Source organism: Motacilla alba, chromosome 22, assembly GCF_015832195.1.
Source record: "Motacilla alba alba isolate MOTALB_02 chromosome 22, Motacilla_alba_V1.0_pri, whole genome shotgun sequence".
Taxonomy (NCBI): domain Eukaryota; kingdom Metazoa; phylum Chordata; class Aves; order Passeriformes; family Motacillidae; genus Motacilla; species Motacilla alba.
In genome coordinates, this window is record NC_052037.1 from 2,762,052 (window position 1) to 2,784,446 (window position 22,395).

Below are 22,395 nucleotides of genomic sequence, written 5' to 3' on the forward strand. Positions count from 1 at the left end.
CCATTTCCGCCCATTTTTTCCCCATTTTATCCCATTTTTTTCCCCCCCTTTCCCCCATTCTTCCCCATTTTCCCTGTTTCCATACCCAGGTACTCTGGCACGTGCCGCAGGTGCCCGTTTTTATCCCATTTTTCCCCATTTTTCCCATTTTTATCCCATTTTTCCCCGTTTTCCCCCGTTCCATACCCAGGTACTCTGGCACATGGCGCAGGTGCCCGTTTTTCCTGTTTTCCCCCATTTTTATCCCATTTTTATCCCATTTTTCCCCGTTCCATACCCAGGTACTCTGGCACGTGCCGCAGGTGCCCGTTTTTCCCGTTTTCCCCCATTTTTATCCCATTTTTATCCCGTTTTTCCCGTTTCCCCCCATTTTTATCCCATTTTCCCCCCATTTTCCCCCGTTCCATACCCAGGTACTCTGGCACGTGCCGCAGGTGCCCATTTTTCCCATTTTTATCCCATTTTCCCCATTTTTATCCCATTATTCCCCGTTTTCCCCCGTTCCATACCCAGGTACTCTGGCACGTGCCGCAGGTGCCCATTTTTATCCCATTTTTCCCGTTTTCCCCCATTTTTATCCCATTATTCCCTGTTTCCCCCGTTCCATACCCAGGTAGTCGGGCACGTGCCGCAGGTGCCCATTTTTATCCCATTTTTCCCATTTTTATCCCATTTTTATCCCATTATTCCCTGTTTTCCCCGTTTCCATACCCAGGTACTCTGGCACGTGCCGCAGGTGCCCGTTTTCCCCGTTTTTCCCCATTTTTATCCCATTTTTCCCCATTTCCCCCGTTCCATACCCAGGTACTTGGGCACGTGCCGCAGGTGCCCGTTTTTCCCGTTTTCCCCCATTTTTATCCCATTTTTATCCCGTTTTTCCCCGTTTTCCCCGTTCCATACCCAGGTACTCTGGCACGTGCCGCAGGTGCCCATTTTTATCCCATTTTTCCCGTTTTCCCCCATTTTTATCCCATATTCCCCGTTCCATACCCAGGTACTCTGGCACGTGCCGCAGGTGCGGCCGCATGCTGGCCGGGTGCAGGGGCCGGTCGTGCCTCAGCGCCTGCAGGTCCCGCGGGTTGTCCTCAAAATACACCTGAAACCCATTAATTAACCGCTAATTAACCGTTCGTTAATCATTAATCACTAATTAACTGCTCATTAATCAACTAACCACCTGCAACCCATCATTACCCTAATTAATTACTCATAATCACTAATTAACCACTCATTAACCACCTGCAACCCGTTAATTGCTAATTAACTGCTCATTAACCACTAATTAACCACCTGCAACCCGTTCATTACCCTCATTAATCATCAAGTAATCATTAAGCGCTCATTAACCACCTGCAACCTGTTAATCGCTAATTAACCACTCATTAACTGCTAATTAATCACTAATTAAACACTCATTAACTGCTCATTAATCGCTAATGAACCGCTCATTAACCACTAATTAATCACTAATTAACCACTCATTAATCACTAATTAACTGCTCATTAATCAATTAACCACCCATCATTACCCTCATTAACCAATCATTAATGACTAATTAACCACGAACACATCATTAATCACTAATTAACCACTAATTAACCACCTGCAACCCATTAATTGCTAATTAACCACTAATTAACCACCTGCAACCCGTTCATTACCCTCTTTAATAATTGATCATTAAGCGCTAATTAACCACCTGCAACCCATTAATCGCTAATTAACCACTCATTAACGGCTAATTAATCACTAATTAACCACTCATTAACTGCTCATAAATCGCTAATGAACCGCTCATTAACCACTAATTAACCACTCATTAATCACTAATTATCTGCTCATTAATCACCAATTAACCACCCATCATTACCCTCATTAACCAATCATTAATGACTAATTAACCACCGACAACACATCATTAATCACTAATTAACCACTAATTAACCACTTGCAACCCATTAATCGCTAATTAACCACTAATTAACCACCTGCAACCCGTTAATCGCTAATTAACCACTCATTAACCACTAATTAACCACCTGCAACCCATAAATTGCTAATTAACCGCTCGTTAACCACTCATTAATCACTAATTAACCGCTCATTAACCACCTGCAACCTGTTAATTGCTGATTAACCGCTCATTAATCACTAATTAATCACCTGCAACCCATCATTACCCTCATTAACCACTCATTAATCGCTAATTAATCGCTGATTCATTAATGGCAGCAGGGAAACCCCTCCAGCAGAGGCGAAAATGGCTTCAAACGGAGGGGCCGGGAGGAAACCCGAAAAGATTTGGGGTTTTCATCCCATTTTGGGGTTTTTTAATCCCATTTTGGGGTTTTCACCCCATTTTGGGGTTTTTTTTATCCCATTTTGGGGTTTTTATCCCAATTTTGGGTTTTTTTTAATCCCATTTTGGGGTATTTTTCCCAATTTTGGGGGATTTTTCCCAATTTTGGGGCTCTCACCTTGAGCTTCTCGCAGTTGAGCAGCTCCTGGCGCAGCTCCCGCAGCCGCGCCTCGCGCACGGCCTGCTTGGTGACAGCACGCATGGCGTCCTGGGGACACGGGGACATTGGGGACATCAGCAGGGACACTGGGGACAGGCCTGCTTGGTGACAGCACGCATGGCGTCCTGGGGACACGGGGACATTGGGGACATCAGCAGGGACACTGGGGACAGGCCTGCTTGGTGACAGCACGCATGGCGTCCTGGGGACACGGGGACATTGGGGACATCAGCAGGGACACTGGGGACAGGCCTGCTTGGTGACAGCACGCATGGCGTCCTGGGGACACGGGGACATTGGGGACATCAGCAGGGACACTGGGGACAGGCCTGCTTGGTGACAGCACGCATGGCGTCCTGGGGACACGGGGACATTGGGGACATCAGCAGGGACACTGGGGACACTGGGGACAGGCCTGCTTGGTGACAGCACGCATGGCGTCCTGGGGACACAGGGACATCATCAGGGACATTGGGGACACTGGGGACAGGCCTGCTTGGTGACAGCACGCATGGCGTCCTGGGGACATGGGGACATCATCAGGGGCATTGGGGACACTGGGGACAGGCCTGCTTGGTGACAGCGCGCATGGCGTCCTGGGGACACGGGGACATTGGGGACATCAGCAGAGACACTGGGGACATTGGGGACAGGCCTGCTTGGTGACAGCGCGCATGGCGTCCTGGGGACACGGGGACATTGGGGACAGCATCAGGGACATTGGGGACATTGGGGACAGGCCTGCTTGGTGACAGCACGCATGGCGTCCTGGGGACACAGGGACATCATCAGGGACATTGGGGACACTGGGGACAGGCCTGCTTGGTGACAGCGCGCATGGCATCCTGGGGACACGGGGACACTGGGACATCCCTGGGGACCCCCCCCATTGCATCCTCAGGAGGGGACACTGGGTGGCAGCAGCCCCCCCAGCCCCCTGGTGTCCCCGCTGTCCCCTCAGTGTCCCCACTGTCCCCACTGTCCCCTCGCTGTCCCCTCACCCTGCAGCGGTAGCGCAGCGTCTCGATCTCCTCCATGCGGAACTCGTAGGGCTGCAGCATGGACTGCCCGTTCTCTGCGGGGACACGGGGCCACCTCGGTGTCACCAGTGTCACCTCAGTGTCCCCAAACCCCCCTCAGCGTCCCCAAGGCCACCCCAGTGTCCCCAAAGCCACCCCAGTGTCCCCAAAGCCCCATGCAGAAGTCGTAGGGCTGCAGCCTGGACTGGCCATTCTCTGGGGACACGGGGCCACCTCGGTGTCCCCAGTGTCACCTGGGCGTCCCCGGGACCCCTCAGTGTCCCTACAGTCACCCCAACCCCGCACAGTGTCCCCAAACCCCCCTCAGTGTCCCCAAGCTCCCCCCATTGTCCCCAAGCCTTGCAGTGTCTCCAAGCCCCCCAGACCTCCCCAGTGTCCCCAAATTCCCCCTACAGTGTCCCCAAGTGCCACCTGCTGCCAGCGTGTCCTCGATGCGCCGCAGCCCCTCCAGCTCGTCGGGCAGTGCCAGCGTCAGCGCCGTGCCAGGGCTGTCCCCACGGGCTGTCCTGGGGACAGGGACACCGTGGGGACAGGGACAGAGGGAACCGTGGGGACAGGGGACACACTGGGACACCCAGACATTCCTGGGGACCCCCCAGACCCCCTGGGGACACCCTGGTGGCCCCGGTTACCCCGTGGTGGCCCCAGTGACCCCGTGGTGGCCCCGGTGACGCCAGGGTGGCCCCGGTGACCCCGTGGTGGCCCTGGTGGCCCCGGTGACACACCTGCCCACGCGGTGGATGTAGGTCTCCACCGAGTTGGGGACATCGAAGTTGATGACGGCGGCGACGTTCTGGAAATCGATGCCACGAGAGACCCCGAACTCGGGGTCCTGGGGACACTGCGGGGACTGGCCCTTCTTGTCACCCTTCCTGTCACCCTTCCTGTCACCCTTCCTGGAGGGACACGGGAACATTCAGGGACATGGGTCCCAGGCTACAGCGCCATCCCCAGCCCCCAGTGCCACCACCCCAGTGTCCCCAGACTGACCTGGCTGTCCCCAGTGCCACCCAGAGTCCCCAGTTTGATCTGGCCGTGCCCTGGCTGTCCCCAATGTCCCCAGCATCCCCAGGCTGACCTGGCTGTCCCCTGTGCCACCCCAGTGTCCCCAGGCTGGCCTGGCTGTCCCCAGTGCCACCCCAGTGTCCCCAGGCTGACCTGGCCACTCCCTGGCTGTCCCTGTGCCACCCCAGTGTCCCCAGTGTCCCCAGGCTGACCTGGCCACTCCCTGGCTGTCCCCTGTGCCACCCCAGTGTCCCCAGTGTCCCCAGGCTGACCTGGCCGTGTCCCCCCTGCGCGGGCGGTGCCGGGGGGGCTCTGGCTGTCCCCAGTGCCACCCCCAGTGTCCCCAGTGTCCCCAGGCTGACCTGGCTGTCCCCAGTGTCCCCAGTGTCCCCAGGCTGACCTGGCCGTGTCCCCCCTGCGCGGGCGGTGCCGGGGGGGCTCCGCCGGCCCCTCCTCGTCGGTGGCCACGATGAAATCGTACAGGCCACGGTTGAACTGGGCAATGACGTGGCACCTGTGGGACAGGGACAGGGACAGGGACATCTCAGTGGCACCTGGGACAGGGACAGCAATTGATGGCACTAACAGGAATCCTCACAAACCCCATCCCAGAAATCCCCCAGGACTCACCGGGATCTCACAGGCAGCAGAGAGTTGAGGGCACAAAAGGGAATTCCCATAAACCCCACCCCATAAACCCCACAAACCCCACCCCATAAACCCCACCCCATAAACCCCACCCCATAAACTCCCCAGGACTCACCTGGATCACAAAGGCGGCAGAGGGTTGAGGACACAAAAGGGAATTCCCATAAACCCCACCCCAGAAATCCCACCCCACAAACATCCCGGACTCACCGGGAGCGGGCGGGCAGCTGCGGGTTGAGGGCACAAAAGGGAATTCCCATAAATCCCATCCCACAAACCCCACCTCACAAATCCCACCCCACAAACCCCACCCCACAAACCCCACCCCACAAACCCCACCCCACAAACCCCCAGCACTCACCGGGAGCGGGCGGGCAGCTGCGGGTTGAGGGCACAGAAGGGAATTCCCATAAATCCCACCCCATAAATCCCCAGCACTCACCGGGAGCGGGCGGGCAGCTGCGGGTTGAGGGCGCAGGCGGCGATCCCGAACTGCTCCAGGAAGAGTTTGACCCTAAAGGCCCGCGCCAGGCTGCCCACGAAGAGCAGCGCCCGGCCCCGCAGCAGCCGCAGCTTCAGCAGCGCCGCCAGCAGCAGGAACTTGTCCTCCTCCGTGGCACAGCGCAGCTGGAACTGCTGCAGCTGGGCACTGCCAGGCAGCCGGGGCTCGGGGGGCACCACCTGCACCTGGAACAGGGAAAATCCCAAAAGGGGATTGGGAACTGCTGCAGCTGGGCACTGCCAGGCAGCCGGGGCTCGGGGGGCACCACCTGCACCTGGAATTGGGGTGAAAATCCTAAATAAGGGATTGGGAACTGCTGCAGCTGGGCACTGCCAGGGAGAAGGGGCTCATGGGGGCACCACCTGCACCTGAAATGGGGTGAAAATCCCAAAAGGGGATTGGGAACTGCTGCAGCTGGGCACTGCCAGGCAGCCGGGGCTCGGGGGGCACCACCTGCACCTGGAATTGGGGTGAAAATCCTAAATAAGGGATTGGGAACTGCTGCAGCTGGGCACTGCCAGGCAGCCGGGGCTCGGGGGGCACCACCTGCACCTGGAACAGTGAAAATCCTAAATTGGGGATTGGGAACTGCTGCAGCTGGGCACTGCCAGGCAGCCGGGGCTCGGGGGGGCACCACCTGCACCTGGAATTGGGGTGAAAATCCTAAATTGGGGATTGGGAACTGCTGCAGCTGGGCACTGCCAGGGAGAAGGGGCTCGGGGGGCACCACCTGCACCTGAACAGTGAAAATCCCAAAAGGGGATTGGGAACTGCTGCAGCTGGGCACTGCCAGGCAGCCGGGGCTCGGGGGGCACCACCTGCACCTGAACGGGGTGAAAATCCTAAATAAGGGATTGGGAACTGCTGCAGCTGGGCACTGCCAGGCAGCCGGGGCTCGGGGGGCACCACCTGCACCTGGAATTGGGATTTGGGGTTAAAATCCCAAAAGGGGATTGGGAACTGCTGCAGCTGGGCACTGCCAGGGAGAAGGGGCTCAGGGGGGCACCACCTGCACCTGGAATGGGATTTGGGGTTAAAATCCTAAACTGGGGATTGGGAACGGCCCGGGAGCCAGGGCTCGGGAAGGAGATTGGGGTTAAAATCCCAAAATGGGCACTGGGGAACTGCTGCAGGGGGAGAACCTGCACCTGGAACTGGGAGATTTAGGGTTAAAATCTCAAAATTGGGGACTGGGCACTGCCCGGGAGCTGAGGCTCAGGGGAGAGAACCTGGACCCGGAATTGGGGTTTGGGGTTAAAATCCCAAAATGGGGGAGCTGGAGTTGCCAGCAGCTGGAACTGGGAGCAGCTCTGGGGACAGAACCTGCACCTGCAACAGGATTTGGGGTCAGGGATGGGAAATGGGGAATTTGTTTAAGTGCAGAACCCCCAAACCTCACTCCAGCCCCCAAAAATGTCCCCAAATGTCCCCAGATGTCCCAGATGTCTCACGGGGTTGTGCAGCACCAGCTCCTGCAGCGCCTCCAGCTCGGGGTTCAGCGTGGCCGACACCAGCAGGGCCTGGTAGATCTTGGGCATGTGGCTGGGGGGGCACGGGGGGTCAGGGGCACCCCAAAACCCCCCGAGCACCCCAAAACCGCCCCGAACACCCCAAAAGTGCTCAGAACCCCCTTAACCCTTCAGTGCCCCACAAATCCTCCCAGGGAACCCCAAAACTTTGAAGACATCCCTCAGTGTCCCCTCTGTGTCCCCAGTGTCCCGCCCCGTACCCCTGCATTGTCCCCCTGTGTCCTTCTCTGTGTCCCCTCCCTGTCCCCTGGTATCCCACAGTGTCCCCGAACTGCCCCCCTATGTCCCCTCCCACTGTCACACCCACTGCCACCCCGGTTGTCCCCTCCCTGTCCCCCCACGTCCTTCTCTGTGTCCCCTCCCTGTCCCCAGTGTCCCCTGGGTTTCCCCTCATTGTCCCCACCATGTCCCGTAGGTGTCCCCTCCCTGTCACCCCTGTGTCTCCCAGCGTCCCCCTGGTGTCCCCTCCCTGTCCCCTGGGTGTCCCTTCCCTGTCCCTCCTGTGTCCCCTGGGTGTCCCCCAGTATCCCCTCCCTGTCCCCTCCGCATCTTTCTCTGTGTCCCCTCCCTGTCCCCGCCGTGTCCCCCGCGTGTCCCCTCCCTGTCCCCGCCGTGTCCCCCGCGTGTCCCCTCCCTGTCCCCGCTGTCCCCACCAGAGCAGGGCGCGGATGTCGTCCCCGAAGCCGAAGGACAGCAGCAGATCGGCCTCGTCCAGCACCAGCAGCTCCAGGCAGGGCCGCAGGGCCAGGCTGTGCCCGGCCACGTGTGCCAGGACACGGCCCGGCGTGCCCACCACGATGTCCGGCTGCTCCATCAGCACCGGCCTGGGGACATGGAGGGGTCACAGGGGCTGGGGACACCCAGGGCACCGAGGGGACACCCAGGGAGGGGTCAGGGACAGGTCAGAGCCAGGCTGTGCCCGGCCACGTGTGCCAGGACACGGCCGGGAGTGCCCACCACGATGTCCAGCTGCTCCATCAGCACCGGCCTGGGGACACCCAGGGGTCAGGGACACCCAGGGGACACCCAGGGGACACCCAGGGCATCGAGGGGACCCAGGGAGGGGTCAGGGGTCAGGCTGTGCCCGGCTACGTGTGCCAGGACGTGGCCAGGAGTGCCCACCACGATGTCCAGCTGCTCCATCAGCACCGGCCTGGGGACATGGAGGGGTCAGGGACACCCAGGGGACACCCAGGGCACCGAGGGGACACCCAGGGAAGGGTCAGGGACAGGTCAGTGCCAGGCTGTGCCCGGCCACGTGTGCCAGGACATGGCCAGGAGTGCCCACCACGATGTCCGGCTGCCCCATCAGCACCGGCCTGGGGACATGGAGGGGTCAGGGGGGCTTGGGGACATCGAGGGGACACCGGGAAGGGTCGGGGCTCAGGGACGCCGGGGTGACTGACCGCTGGTCGGCGAGGTCCGAGTGGCCGCAGAGCTCGGCCACGCGCAGCTGGCGGGCGCAGAAGGCGGCCAGGCGGCGCAGGGTGTGCCCCACCTGCCGCGCCAGCTCCGCCGAGGGCACCAGCACCAGCGCCCGCACGGCCTGCGGCACGGCTGGGGACGCCTGGGGACACACGGGGACACCGGGGTCAGCCCCGGGGCCCACATCCCCCCAAGTGCCACCCTCGCCCCCTTGATGCCCAGCACTTTGTGCAGCATGGGCAGTGCCAGTGTCCCCAGTGTCCCCAGTGTCCCCGTGCCCCCTCACCTCTTTGATGGCCAGCACTTTGTGCAGCACGGGCAGTGCCAGTGTCCCCAGTGTCCCCAGTGTCCCCGTGCCCCCTCACCTCTTTGATGGCCAGCACTTTGTGCAGCACGGGCAGTCCGTACGCTCCGGTTTTCCCCGAGCCCGTCCTGGCCCGGGCCAGCAGGTCGCGGCCCTCCAAGGCCAGCGGGATGGCACGGGCCTGGATGGCCGTGGGCACTGCCCAGCCCAGCTCCGCCACCGCCTGCGGGCACAGGGCGCGCTGGCACCGTGGGGACGCCACCATGGTGACAGCCCCGGTCCCCGGTGTCCCCTCGTGGACAGCCCCTCCCCATGGGGACAGTCCCCACTGTCCCCCCACCCCAGGGGACTCCGGGGTCCCCTCAGGCCCCCCACCCCTGAAGGGACCCAATGTCCCCGTGCCCGCAGAGGGTCCCCCATGTCCCCTTCCCCAAAGGGACCCCAGAGTCCCCTCCCTTCAGAGAGACCTCAAAGTCCCCGTGTCCCCAGTGCACCCCTAAAAGTGACCCCAATGTCCCCCCGGCCCCAAACCGCCCCCGACCCCTCCCCTCAGAGGAACCCCTCACCCCTCCCGGGACCCCGGCGATCGCTCCCCTCCAACCCAGCCCCACCCCGATGCCCCGCTCGGCCCTCCCGGCCCTGCTCCCGCTCACCCTCAGCAGCCGCCCGTCCAGCCCCATGTGCTCGAACCCCTTCGCCTCCATCTCTGCCGCCATCTTGGCCCCACCGCCCACACACTTCCGGCCGCGCCGCGCGCCGCCCACCGAGACTTCCGGTGACGCGCCCAGAGCGCCGCCAGGGCGGCTGGAAGCTTACAGCGCCCCCTGGCGGTGGAGGACTGACAGCACTCCCTCCCCCCGACACCCCAAAATCCGCGCCGGGGTCGATTTTTGGGGTGAAAACGCCCGGGTTTGGTCAAGCAGCTGAACGCCGGCAGCGCCAGAACCCCCTCCCCGCCCCAAACACGCACCGACACCTCTTGGTGGAACAAAAAAAACCTTTATTTCCCCTCTAAAAAAAACACCTCGGGGGGCGGCGTCTCACTCTGCGCCCGCCACGGCAGGCAGGGCACCCCAAAATCCGCAGGGAGCGGGGGGATCTCCCCAACACCCCAAAGTGGGTGGGGATGGGTTCGGGGGAGCCCCTGGGGTCCCTCCCCAGCACCTCGGGGTGGATTTGGGGTCCCAGAAGGGAGTGGGGGTCCCTCCCCGGCACCCCAAGATGGGGGGATGAGTTTGGGGGTCCCTCCCCAGCACCCCAAGGTGGGTGGGATCCCCCATTCCAGGGCTGGGGCGAATTTTGGGGATCCCCCAGGGATTAGGGTCGGTTGTGGAGTGTCCCCCGAGGTGAGGGTGGGCCCTGGTGCGAGGGTGGATTCCGGGGTGGATTTTAGGGTTGGGGTTTGGTTTTGGGGTGTTTTTTGGGGTTGGTTTTGGGCTGCCCCCCAGACTGGAATGGATTTTGGGGTGCCCCCCGAGGGGGTTTTGGGGGGCTAGACGAGTTTCTTGGCCTCGAAGAAGCTCTTGAGGTGCCGCATCTGCCAGAGGCCGGTGAGGATGAGGATGACGGTCTGGGCGATGGACCACCAGAGCACGCGCTGGTTGGTGCTCTCGCTCGTCATGCGGAACCGCTCCTCGCGGTACTGCCACCCCAAAAACCCGGAAATTCACCCCAAAACCACACAAAAATCCCATAAATCCACACCCAAATCCCAGAGATCCACACCAAACCCCACAGATCCATACCAAAACCCCACAGATTCACCCCAAAACCCCAGCGTGACCCCAAAACCCCCTGACCTGACCCCAAAAGCTGCACGGATTCACCACAAAACCCCAAAGATCCATCCCAAAACCCCACAGATTCCCCCCAAACCCCAAAGATTCACCACAAAACCCCAAAAATTCAACCCAAAACTCCAAAGATCCATGCCAAAACCCCAAAGATTCATCCCAAACCCAAAAGATTCCCCCAAAACCATGAAGATTCACCACAAAACCCCAAAGATCCATCCCAAAACCCACAGATCCATCCCAAAACCCCAAAGATCCATCCCAAACCCCAAAGATTCGTCCCAAACCCCCAAAGATCCATCCCAAAATTCCACAGATCCATCCCAAAACCTCAAAGATCCATCCCAAACCCCACAGATTCCCCCAAAACCCCAAAGATCCATCCCAAAACTCCACAGATCCATCCCAAAATCCCAAAGATTCATCCCAAACCCCACAGATTCATCCCAAAACCCCAAAGATTCACCCCAAACCCCAAAGATTCATCCCAAAACCCCAAAGATTCACCACAAAATCCCACAGATTCCCCCAAAACGCCAAAGATCCATCCCAAAACCCCAAAGATCCATCCCAAAACTCCACAGATTCCCCCCAAAACCCCACAAATCCTGCCCAGCCCCCCCGGTGGCCCCGCAGGCGCGCGCTGACCCTCTGGTAGTTCTGCTCCTTCTGGATCTGCTCCACCTGGTCGAGCAGCTGGCGCGCGCGGAGCTGCAGCTCCGTCAGCTTGTCCTTGGCGGCGATCTCGGGGTAGTTGTTGGTGTGCTCGCCCACCTGGATGTCCAGGTGCACCCGCTGCGGGGAGGGCACGGGCTGGCACCGGGGCTGGCACCGGGGCACCAGCCATGGCACCAACCATGGCACCAAACGCCAGTAATGGCATCAACCACAGCTCCAACCATGGCCCAACCATGGCACCAACCATGGCACCAACCATGGCACCAACCATGGCACCACCATGGCACCAACCATAGAGCCAACCATGGCTCAACCATGGCCCAACCATGGCTCCAACCATGGCCCAACCATGGCACCACCATGGCACCAACCATGGCACCAACCATAGAGCCAATCATGGCCCAACCATGGCCCAACCATGGCTCCAACCATGGCCCAACCATGGCACCACCATGGCCCAACCATGGCCCAACCATGGCCCAACCATGGCACCACCATGGCCCAACCATGGCCCAACCATGGCTCCAGTAATGGAACCATCAATGGCACGGCCATGGGTAGGGCACAGGGCTGTCCCCAGCCAGCGCTGGCACAGCCATGAGGAGGGCACAGGGCTGTCACCAGGGCTGTCCCTGGCACTGGCACACACCCGGGGCAGCCACGTGGGGTGGGCACAGGGCTGTCACCAGGCTGTTCCCTGCGCTGGCATGGCCCAGCTGTGGGGTGGGCATGGGCTGTGGGCACAGGGCTACCCCAGGGTGTCCCAAGGCCGTGCCAGGCTGGCACAGGGCATTACCAGCTTGCCCCCGGCGAAGAGCGCCATGCGGGTGGAGTTGGAGTGCAGGCAGATCTGGTGCTCGCCCGGCGTGTGCGACGTGAACGTGAAGCGCCCCTCGGAGCCGTACTGCCGCGACAGCACCACCTGCGCCAGGGGACAGCGTCAGGAACGCGGGCACGGCCACTGGCACCCCACGGGGACAGCGTCAGGAACGCGGGCACGGCCGCTGGCACCCCACGGGGACAGCGTCAGGAGCGCGGGCACGGCCACTGGCACCCCATGGGGACACTGTCAGGAACATGGGCACGGCCACTGGCACCCCACGGGGACAGCGCCACTGCCCTGGGCACTGGGGCACAGCCTGGGGATTACCCAAACTCCCCCCAGGGACCCTTCCCCATGTCCAGGTGGTGCCCAAACCCCCTCATGGACCCCTCCCCGCGCCCAGAGGCTGCCCAAGGACCCCTCCCCGTGCCCAGTTGATGCCCAATCCCCCTCACCTTTCCGTCGGGGTCCTTGACCTCCACGTGCATGCCCAGCCCGGGCGTGGAGGGCAGGAAGGACTCGGACTGTTTGTCCCACAGCTGCGTCCGGTAATTGCCTGGCACCGAGCGGGCACACGGGCTCGGAGCCGACCCCCGTGCCCGGTGGGCTCTGATCCCCCCCGAGCCCCTCGGTGGTTCCTCCCGCTCCCCCCCGCCGTTCCCGGTGGTCTCTCCCGCTCCCCCCCGCCGTTCCCGGTGGTCTCTCCCGCTCCCCCCCGCCATTCCCGGTGGTCTCTCCCGCTCCCCCCCGCCACTCCGGGTGGTCTCTCCCGCTCCCCCCCGCCACTCCGGGTGGTCTCTCCCGCTCCCCCCCGCCACTCCGGGTGGTCTCTCCCGCTCCCCCCCGCCATTCCCGGTGGTCTCTCCCGCTCCCCCCCGCCATTCCCGGTGGTCTCTCCCATTCCCCCCCCGCCATTCCCGGTGCTCTCTCCCGTTCCCCCCTCACGCCCCCCGCCATTCCCGGTGCTCCCCGCCGCCGCCCGCACCGATGACCATGGTCTCGTCGGGGATCTCCTCGATGAAGCAGCGCTTCTCGGTCTCTCCGATGTGGAAATAGAGCCCGTGCGCGCCCCAGCCCAGCAGCAGCACGGCGGCCATCGCCGCCCTCAGCGCTTCCCACAGCGCCGCCATGGTTGCTCCCTCCCGCCCGCCGGGGGCGCTCTGCGCGTGCGCCAGCCCCTGGCGCTGCTCGCCACGCACGCGCCGCGCCCGCAGCGCACGCGCGATGCTGCCCTCAGCGCCCTGCGCGCGCCTGGCGGCTTCGCGCCTCGCTCTGCGCATGCGCGACACCGCGGCCACTCAGCGCCCCCCACGCCGCCCCTGCCCGCTTCCCGCGGCTCCCGCAGCGCGCATGCGCGCCCCGCGCCGCGGTGGCGCAGCGGGGAGGGCGCCGCTCTCTGGCTGACAAGACTGCGGGTTCGAGCCCCGCCGCAGCCGCCGCGGGGGTCGCGGTGTCCCCGCCGCGTGTCGCGCTGTCACCTCCCCCCCACCATGTGTCCCCTCGGTTGTCACCCCGCGGGGCTGCTGAGCAATGGCGGGGGCGGGGCGCGCCCTTCTCAGGAGTGTGGCAACACCAGCGGCAACTTTCTTCCTTCCTTCCTCCCTCCCTCGCCGCCGCCCGCAGCGCCCGGAGCCGGGGGTCCCACCGGGAGCGGGGGTGCCAGAGGAACCGGGGGTCCCAGAGAGCCGGGGTGCCACAGGAGCCGGGGGTGTTACAGCGGAGGCAGGGGCGTCACAGGAGCCCGGGGGTCGCACCGGAGCCGGGGGTGTCACAGGAGCCGGGGGTCCCAGCGGAACCGGGGGTCTCACCGGAGCTGAGGTCGCACCGGAGCCGGGGGTGTCACAGGAACCGGGGGTCCCATGGGTGAGCGCTGCCCGGGGACCCCGCGCACGGCCCGGAGGGGACACGGAGCGCCTGGCACGGCCGGTGCCACCGGGAGGGGTCCCCAAGGCTCGGGGGGCGCGGGCAGGGGGCGCGGGGGTCTCCGGGTGGCCGCCCTCAGCCTCGCCCTCCTCTTCCTCCGCGCAGAGGCCGAAGGCTTCGCCCTCTGCCACGCGCCCGCGCTGCAGACCAAGGTGTTCCAGTACCGGTAAGGGACGGCGGGGGCGGCACGGGACGGCGGTGGCACCGAGCGGTGGCACCGGTGGCACCGCTGTCCCCGCTTCGCCCGCCAGGCTGTGGGACGTGAACCAGAGGTCGCTGTACCTGCGCGATGACCAGCTGGTGGCCGGGCACCTGCAGGGCGCCAACGCCGCGCTGGAAGGTGACACGGGGACGCGCGCGCGGGGACAGGCGCGGGGACGCGGGGACACGCGCTGAGGGTCCCCGTGTCACCTGCAGAGAAGGTGTTCTGGGTGCCCAACCGCGCCCTGGAGCCCGCGCGGCTGCCGGTGATCCTGGGCATCCGGCACGGCTCCCGCTGCCTGCGCGCCGAGCGCGGCCCCGCCGGGGAACCGCGGCTGCGCCTGCAGGTGGGGACAGCGGGGACAGCGAGGGGACAGTGCGGGGACAGCGGGGACAGCAAGGGGACAGCGAGGGGACAGCACAGGGGACAGCGGGGACAGCGAGGGGACAGCGAGGGGACAGCACAGGGGACAGCGGGGACAGCGAGGGGACAGCGAGGGGACAGCACAGGGGACAGCGGGGACAGCGAGGGGACAGTGCGGGGACAGCGGGGACAGCGAGGGGACAGCGAGGGGACAGCGCGGGGACAGCGAGAGGACAGCACAGGGGACAGCACAGGGGACAGCGAGGGGACAGCGAGGGGACAGCACAGGGGACAGCACAGGGGACAGCGGGGACAGCGAGGGGACAGCGCGGGGACAGCGAGGGGACAGCGGGGGGACAGTGCGGGGACAGCGAGGGGACAGCGCGGGGACAGCACAGGGGACAGCGAGGGGACAGCGGGGGGACAGCGAGAGGACAGCGCGGGGACAGCACAGGGGACAGCGAGGGGACAGCGGGGGGACAGCGAGGGGACAGCGGGGACAGCACAGGGGACAGCGCGGGGATAGTGGGTACAGCGTGGGGACAGGGACGGGCGTGCCGAGGGGATGGGGACACCGTGGGAACGGGGACACCAGAAGGGCGGTGACATCGAGGGGATGGGGATGCCAAGGGGGTGGGGACATCACGGGGACAGGGAATGGGAACACCGAAAGAGATGGGGACACGAAAGTTTTGGGGATGGGACACCATGGGGATGGGGACACGGGGACCTCAGGAGGGGGACATTGTGGGATGGGGACACGGGGACCTCAGGGGTGGGACATTGCTGGATGGGGACACGGGGACCTCAGGGGTGGGACACCGCTGGGTGGGGACATTAGAGGCCGTGCCCACACCGCGCCACTCCAGTGGCACACGGTGCCCGCGGTGCCGGGGCGCTGTCCCCGCGGGTGACACGGGGGTGTCACCGCAGGACGTGGACATCCGGGAGCTGCCCCGCGCCGGTGACAGCGCGGCCGCCTTCACCTTCTTCCGCTCCTACCGGGACGGGCTGTGGCGCTTCGAGTCGGCCGCGCACCCCGGCTGGTTCCTGTGCACGTCCCCGCGCGGCCACCAGCCCCTGGCGCTCTGTCGCCACCGCGATGTCACCTCCAACCTGCTCGACTTCTACTTCCAGCTCTGCTGAGCGCCCCCGGCCCCCGCGCGGGGACACCCGAGCCCCAGGGTGGTGGCATCTTCCTAGGGAGGGTGGCATCCCCCCCAGGATGGTGACATCCCTCTGGGGAGGTGCCATCCTCCCCAGGATGGCGACATCCTCACCCCAGGGACGGTGACATCCTCACCCACGGAGGGTGACATCCTCGCTCCTCGGTGACATCTTCCCCAGGATGGTGACATCCATCCGGGACCGTGCCATCCCCTTGGGGACAGCGACATCCCCCTGGGGACAGTGCCATCCGCCCTCGCGGTGTGGTGCCGCCTCCCCGGGGCGGTGCCATCCCCCTGGGGACAGTGACATCCCCCTGGGGACAGCGACATCCCCCTGGGGACAGTGCCATCCCCCTGGGGACAGCGACATCCTCAGCGGCCGGTGCGGGAATAAAGCGATACCGAGGCCACGCGGTGTCCGAGCGTGGGTGGCACTCGAGTGGCGCACGGGTGGCACGGCGGGGACAGGGCGGGGCGGGTGGCCCCGCTGGATGTGTCACCGCGGCGGGATGGCCGCTCTTGCGCCACCCGCGCGATGGTGACAGAACGGGACGTCCCCGGGCGGGGGTGACGCGGCCCCTTCCCGGATCCCGCGGCGTGGGGACAGCGCGGGGACAGCGGGCACGCGACACGGGGGACACGCGGCGCGGGGACAGCGCGGGGACACGGGGGTGTGGGGACAGGGAGCGGGGGACAATAGGGACAGGGAACGCGGGACTTTGGGGACAAGGACGTGGACACCGTGGGGACAGGAGAGGTGGGACCATGGGGACAGGGGGCACACGGGGGAGTGGGGACAGGGAATGGGGGACAATAGGGACCGGGAAGGTGGCATTTTGGGGACAGGTCATCATGGGGACAGGGCACACAAGACCTTGGGGACAGGAGGTGCGGGACCTTGGGGACAGGGCACACGGGGCCTTGGGGGCAAGGGACACTGGGATGGGACACAGGGGACACTGGGGACAGTGCTCACAGCACCTTGCGGACAGCAGTCATGGTGACAATGGTGACAAGGTGATGGCACCGCAGGGACAGGGCACAGGGGCCTGGCAGGGGCCACCCTCAGGGCACCACGGGACAGGGGACACTGCGGGACAGGCCTGGCTCAGGGGACACGGCACAGGGGACATCCCTGCCGCGGTGACCGCGGGCATCACCGGGGACGCTGGCACCAGGTGGCATTTCGCCACCGCTCGGTGTCACTGTCACGCACGCCGCCAATTACCAGGGCGGGCTCTGTCCCCGCCCCGCCCGGCCCCATAAAGCCACTGTCACCCGCGGGGACACGGCCCAGAGGACAAGGGACAGGATCCCGCGAGGTGACACATCCGCAGGTGCTGCCGGGGACGGGGACAAGCTCGGGGACAATCCTGCTGGCACGTGGTGTCACCAGTGCCACCCTCTCCGCAGGCCCAGCCATGTCGCACGCGTCCAGAGCTGCCCTCAGGTGAGCGGGGACAGCGCGGGGACAGCTCGGGGACAGCCTGGGGACAGCTCTGTCCCCCTCCCTGTGCCGGGGAGTGTCACCTCCCCCCTCCCCGGTGTCACCTGCCCTGACCCCTCTGTCCCCGCAGAGGGACACCCCGGGGACATCGCTCGCAGGTCATGTTGGGGAGCGGGGACACGCCCGAGGGTGTCATCGACCCCGACATGGTGGCCTTGTTCGAGGACTTCCTGGGGACAGGTGGGTGCAGGTGTCCCCAAGTCCTTGTCCCCATGTCCCCTGTGCCCAGCCCTGCCCTAAATGTCCCCATGTCCCTGTCCCCAAGTCTCCACGTCCCCGTGTCCCTGTGATGTCCTCATGTGCCACATCTTCTGGGTGTCCCCTCCATGTCCCCACATCCCCATGTCCCATGTCCCTGTGATGCTCCCATGTCCCCATATCCCCACCTGTCCATCCCCATGTCCCCATAACCCCACGTCCCCATGTCCTCACGTCTCCATGTCCCCACCTGTCTGTCCCCCTGTTCCCATGTCCCCATGTCTCATGTCCCACATGTCTGGCCCGGTGTCCCCATGTCCCTGTGTCCCATGTCCCACCTGTCTGTTCCGGTGTCCCCACATCCCATGTCCTTACCTGTCTGTCCCCATGTCCCACCTGTCTGTCCGGTGTCCCCATGTCCCTGTGCCACATGTCCCACCTGTCCGTCCCCATGTCCCACCTGTCCGTCCGGTGTCCCCGTGTCCCCAGAGGTGTCGGTGGCCTTCGCGGGGGCGCGGCCGGTGGCGCAGCCGTACCACTACGTGCTGCGGGACACGGAGCAGCAGGGGCTGTGCCTGCGCGACGGCCACCTGGTGGCCACCAGCCTGCAGGGGGCCAACGCCGCCATGGAAGGTGGGTGACACGCGGGGACAGCGGGGACACTCCGTGGGTGACACCCGGGGGACAGCAGTGACAAGCCATGGGTGACATCCTGGGGGGAACAGGGGTGACAACCCATGGGTGTCCCTCTGGTGGCCACCAGCCTGCAGGGGGACAACGCCATCCTGGAAGGTGGGTGACACCGGGGGGACAGTGGAGACAATCCGTGGGGGACACCAAAGGGGACAGCGGGGACACTCCATGGGTGACACCCGGGGGAGGACAGCGGTGACAATCCATGGGTGACACCAGGGGGACAGTGGTGACAATCCATGGGTGTCCCTCTGGGGGGACAGTGGTGACAATCCATGGGTGACACTGCCCATGGGTGACGCCGCCCACGGGTGTCCCTCTGCGGGGACAGCGGTGACACCCCCGTGTCCCACAGAGCCCATCAGCGTTGTCCCCAACCGGCACCTGGAGCGCCGGCGCTGTCCCCTCATCGTGGGCATCCGCGGTGGCACCCGCGCCCTGTCCTGCGGCACCGGCCCCGAGCCCCGGCTGAGCCTGGAGGTGACACGGGGGACACGGGGGTGGCACAGGGGACATGGGGGTGACCGGGAGGTGACTCAGTGTGGGGCAGTGGGGACACAAAGGTGGGACAGGCCAAGGTGGGACAGCTTGAGATGGGCCAACGTAATCTGGGTCAACTCAAGGGGGGTCAATCGAGGTGGGGACATCCAGAGGCGGTTGGGACCCAAAGTTGGGTCAGTCAAGGTGGTCAGTCCAAGGTGGTCAGTCCAAGGTGGGTCAGTCGAGGTGGGCAACCCAAGGTGGTCAGTCCAAGGTGGGTCACTCAAGGTGGGTCAGTCCAAGGTGGTCAGTCCAAGGTGGTCAGTCCAAGGTGGTCAATCCAAGGTGGTCAGTCCAAGGTGGTCAGTCCAAGGTGGGTCAGTCCAAGGTGGTCAGTCCAAGGTGGTCAATCCAAGGTGGTCAATCCAAGGTGGTCAGTCCAAGGTGGTCAATCCAAGGTGGTCAGTCCAAGGTGGTCAGTCCAAGGTGGGTCAGTCCAAGGTGGTCAGTCCAAGGTGGTCAATCCAAGGTGGTCAATCCAAGGTGGTCAGTCCAAGGTGGTCAATCCAAGGTGGTCAGTCCAAGGTGGTCAGTCCAAGGTGGGTCAGTCCAAGGTGGTCAGTCCAAGGTGGTCAGTCCAAGGTGGTCAATCCAAGGTGGTCAATCCAAGGTGGGTCAGTCGAGGTGGGTCAGTCGAGGTGGGTCACTCAAGGTGGGCAACCCAAGGTGGGTCAGTCCAAGGTGGTCAGTCCAAGGTGGTCAGTCCAAGGTGGGTCAATCCAAGGTGGTCAATCCAAGGTGGGTCAGTCGAGGTGGGTCAGCTGGAGCTGGATCAACTCAAAGTGGGTCAACCCAAGGTGGGGACACCCTGGGGTGGTGGCGACCCAAAAACAGGTCAGCTCAAGGTGGGTGACCCAAGGTGGGGACACCCAGAGATGGGTCAGGCCAAGGGGGGAACCCAAGGTGGGAAGGGGTTCCCTGCGACCTGGGAAGGTCATCCCAAGGTGTGGGGGGCACCCAGGGCTGGGTCAGCACAAGGTGGGGCACCCTGAAGTGACGTCATCCCAGAAAGGTGCCACCAGGAAGTGGGGATTCCCCAGGGCGGGGTCACTTAAGGATGGCATCACCTGGGGGTGTGGGCACCTGGGGGTGTGGGCACCTGATGTTGTTGTCCTCTGGAGATGGGGGTTCCTTGAGGTGGGGTCACCTGGAGTTGGGGTCACCTGGAATTGGGGTCACTTGGAGGTGAGATCACCTGGAGATGGGGTCAGTGCTGGTTCCTTGAGGTGGGGTCACCTGGAGATGGGGTCACCTGGAGATGGGGTCACCTGGAGATGGGGTCAGCATGGGTTCCTCAAGGTGGTGTCACCTGGGGATGGGGTCACCTGCACATGGGGTCACCTGGAATTGGGATCACCTGGAGATGGGGTCAGCGCGTGTTCCTCGAGGTGGTGTCACCTGGAATTGGGGTCAGCGTGTGTTCCTCGAGGTGGTGTCACCTGGCGGTGGGGACACCTGGAGGTGGCTGCTCCCCAAGGTGACGCCACCAGGCCACGGCTGCTCCCCGTGCCGGTGCTGTCACCGTTTGGTGCCACCCCTCGCTGTCCCCTGCCCGGCAGGACGTGGGGCTGCTGGAGCTGTTCTCGGGTGACAAGGACAGGGCCACGCCCTTCACCTTCTACAAGACCTTCGGGGGCTCCACGCACACCTTCGAGGCCGCCGCCTTCCCCGGGCTCTTCCTCAGCACGGCCACGGGCCCGGGCGAGGCGCTGGCCCTGGCGCCGCCCCCCGGGGCCACCGCCTTCTACCTGCGCCGCAAGTGACACCGGGGACATCCATGAGGGGACATCCACGGTGCCACCACCGCCTTCTACCTGCGCCGCAAGTGACACCGGGGACATCCACAGTGACACCAGGGACATCCATGAGGGGACATCCATAGTGCCACCACCGCCTTCTAGCTGCGCCGCAAGTGACACCGGGGACATCCATGAGGGGACATCCGGGAGCTGGGGACATCCACGGTGCCACCACCGCCTTCTACCTGCGCCGCAAGTGACACCGGGGACATCCATAGTGACACCGGGGACATCCACAGTGACACTGCCGCCTTCTACCTGCGCCGCAAGTGACACCGGGGACATCCATGAGGGGACATCCATGGTGCCACCACCTTCTACCTGCGCCACAAGTGACACCGGGGACATCCACAGTGACACCGGGGACATCCACAGTGACACTGCCGCCTTCTACCTGCGCCGCAAGTGACACCGGGGACATCCACAGTGACACCGGGGACATCCACGGTGCCACTGCCGCCTTCTACCTGCGCCACAAATGACACCGGGGACATCCAAGGCTTGGGGACATCTGTGATGGGACATTCCCCAGTGCCACCGCCTTCTACCTGCGGCACAAGTGACACCAGGGGACATCCAGGAGCTGGGGGCATCCATAGTGGGACATTCCCAGATGTCACCACCTTCCACCTGTGCTGCGAGTGACAGTGCCCCCAGCCAGGGACAGCCAGGGTTGGGGACATTCATGGTTGTTGTCACCCCACTGTCAATAAAGCGCCGGCTGCTGCTATCACCGCGTGGGTGTGACGCGGGGGGACAGGGGACATCCACAGGGGGACAGGACCCTCTTGGGGGGGGCAGGCCGCTCCTTTTGGGGTCAGAACCCCCCTTTTTGGGGTCAGCACCCCCTTTTTGGGGTCAGCACCCCCTTTTTGGGGTCAGAACCCCCTTTTTGGGGTCAGCACCCCCATTTAGGGTCAGCACCCTTTTTTGGGGCGCTCAGCCCCTCCCCCGCCAGCCCCGCTCCTCCCCCCCGCCCCCCCGCACACCAGGAGGGCGTGGCCTCACCTTTTAGGGGCGTGGCCTCACGTTATGGGCGCGTCCTTTATGCTAATAAGGCGAATCAGCCCGCAGTGGGCGTGGCCATAACAGACCACGCCCACAAACGTTCCCGCCACACGCTCAGACCCTTCCTCCATGCCAGAGGGCGTGGCCTCGCTTTGGGAGGCGTGGTCTCACCATATGGGCGTGTCCTGCATACTAAAAAACCTATGCTCCTCCCCTTGTGGGCGTGGCCGCACAGACCCCGCCCCCGCGCGGCGCTGCCGGTAAGGGAAGGGGGAGGGGGCGGCCCCGGGGGGGTCCCCAAAGCCCGGGGGGAGTTTGAGGGTCCCCAAAACGCCCCCAAAACCTCCCCAAACCCCCCCAGCCCCCCCCAAATCAGGGGGACCCCCCCCAAAATCCGGGGGAACCCCAAAAACTCCCGGCCCCGCCCCCGTAACCTTTGCACCCCCCCCCCCCGCCCCCCTAAAATTTGGGGTCGTCCGGAACTTTTGGGGTCCCCGCGAACCTTTTGGGGTCCCCCATAAACTTTGGGGTACCCCCAGGGTTGTGAGGGTCCCTTTTGGGGTCAACCGTGACTTTTGGGGTCCCCCCGGAACCCCCAACTCTTTCTGCCCCCCCCTTTTTCTGGTCCCCTTCCTTTTTGGGGTCCCCCGGAACTTTTGGGGTCCCCCCCGAACTCTTTGGGTCCCTTTTGGGGTCCCCCATAAACTTTGGCGTCCCGGGTGGATT

At 63.9% G+C, this 22,395-nt stretch overlaps 5 protein-coding genes across 6 annotated transcripts in view; 2 read left to right on the top strand and 3 right to left on the bottom strand.

Moving 5' to 3' along the window:
- DDX56 (DEAD-box helicase 56) overlaps nt 1-9,682 on the bottom strand; it is a 15,061-nt gene extending 5,379 nt beyond the window's left edge. Inside the window, exons 1-12 of the mRNA XM_038160174.1 lie at nt 9,627-9,682; nt 9,035-9,196; nt 8,651-8,811; nt 7,898-8,068; nt 7,167-7,257; nt 5,656-5,900; nt 4,966-5,079; nt 4,286-4,456; nt 3,972-4,066; nt 3,522-3,595; nt 2,479-2,568; nt 901-1,096 (exon numbers count right to left, since the gene is read on the bottom strand). Coding sequence (XP_038016102.1) covers nt 901-1,096; nt 2,479-2,568; nt 3,522-3,595; nt 3,972-4,066; nt 4,286-4,456; nt 4,966-5,079; nt 5,656-5,900; nt 7,167-7,257; nt 7,898-8,068; nt 8,651-8,811; nt 9,035-9,196; nt 9,627-9,677 — 1,621 coding nt within the window. The 5' untranslated portion in view covers nt 9,678-9,682. The remainder of the gene's footprint in view (nt 1-900; nt 1,097-2,478; nt 2,569-3,521; nt 3,596-3,971; nt 4,067-4,285; nt 4,457-4,965; nt 5,080-5,655; nt 5,901-7,166; nt 7,258-7,897; nt 8,069-8,650; nt 8,812-9,034; nt 9,197-9,626) is intronic.
- A 281-nt stretch (nt 9,683-9,963) lies between these two features.
- On the bottom strand, nt 9,964-13,436 carry TMED4 (transmembrane p24 trafficking protein 4). Its single transcript, XM_038160505.1, has 5 exons — nt 13,253-13,436; nt 12,723-12,823; nt 12,241-12,366; nt 11,415-11,561; nt 9,964-10,615 (listed from the first exon to the last, which is right to left on the bottom strand). The coding sequence occupies exons 1-5, from the start codon at nt 13,395-13,397 to the stop codon at nt 10,466-10,468; spliced, it is 669 nt and encodes a 222-aa protein (XP_038016433.1). The 5' UTR covers nt 13,398-13,436; the 3' UTR covers nt 9,964-10,465.
- Nucleotides 13,437-13,685: 249 nt separating this feature from the next.
- On the top strand, nt 13,686-16,262 carry LOC119710852 (interleukin-36 receptor antagonist protein-like). 2 transcript variants are annotated; one of them, XM_038160318.1, is made up of 5 exons: nt 13,686-14,130; nt 14,296-14,356; nt 14,442-14,530; nt 14,608-14,738; nt 15,689-16,262. In XM_038160318.1, the coding sequence occupies exons 1-5, from the start codon at nt 14,127-14,129 to the stop codon at nt 15,899-15,901; spliced, it is 498 nt and encodes a 165-aa protein (XP_038016246.1). In that variant the 5' UTR covers nt 13,686-14,126; the 3' UTR covers nt 15,902-16,262. The 2 variants fall into 2 exon arrangements, with proteins under 2 accessions (XP_038016246.1, XP_038016245.1); XM_038160317.1 differs by having other exon boundaries at nt 13,686-14,356.
- Nucleotides 16,263-17,178: 916 nt separating this feature from the next.
- LOC119710920 (interleukin-36 receptor antagonist protein-like) lies at nt 17,179-20,640 on the top strand. Its single transcript, XM_038160460.1, has 6 exons — nt 17,179-17,261; nt 17,338-17,374; nt 17,502-17,611; nt 18,119-18,262; nt 18,678-18,802; nt 20,422-20,640. The coding sequence occupies exons 2-6, from the start codon at nt 17,346-17,348 to the stop codon at nt 20,623-20,625; spliced, it is 612 nt and encodes a 203-aa protein (XP_038016388.1). The 5' UTR covers nt 17,179-17,261; nt 17,338-17,345; the 3' UTR covers nt 20,626-20,640.
- A 1,046-nt stretch (nt 20,641-21,686) lies between these two features.
- TIA1 (TIA1 cytotoxic granule associated RNA binding protein) overlaps nt 21,687-22,395 on the bottom strand; it is a 10,873-nt gene continuing 10,164 nt past the window's right edge. The window contains exon 11 of the mRNA XM_038160175.1: nt 21,687-21,819. Within this exon, the coding sequence (XP_038016103.1) occupies nt 21,687-21,819 (133 nt within the window). The remainder of the gene's footprint in view (nt 21,820-22,395) is intronic.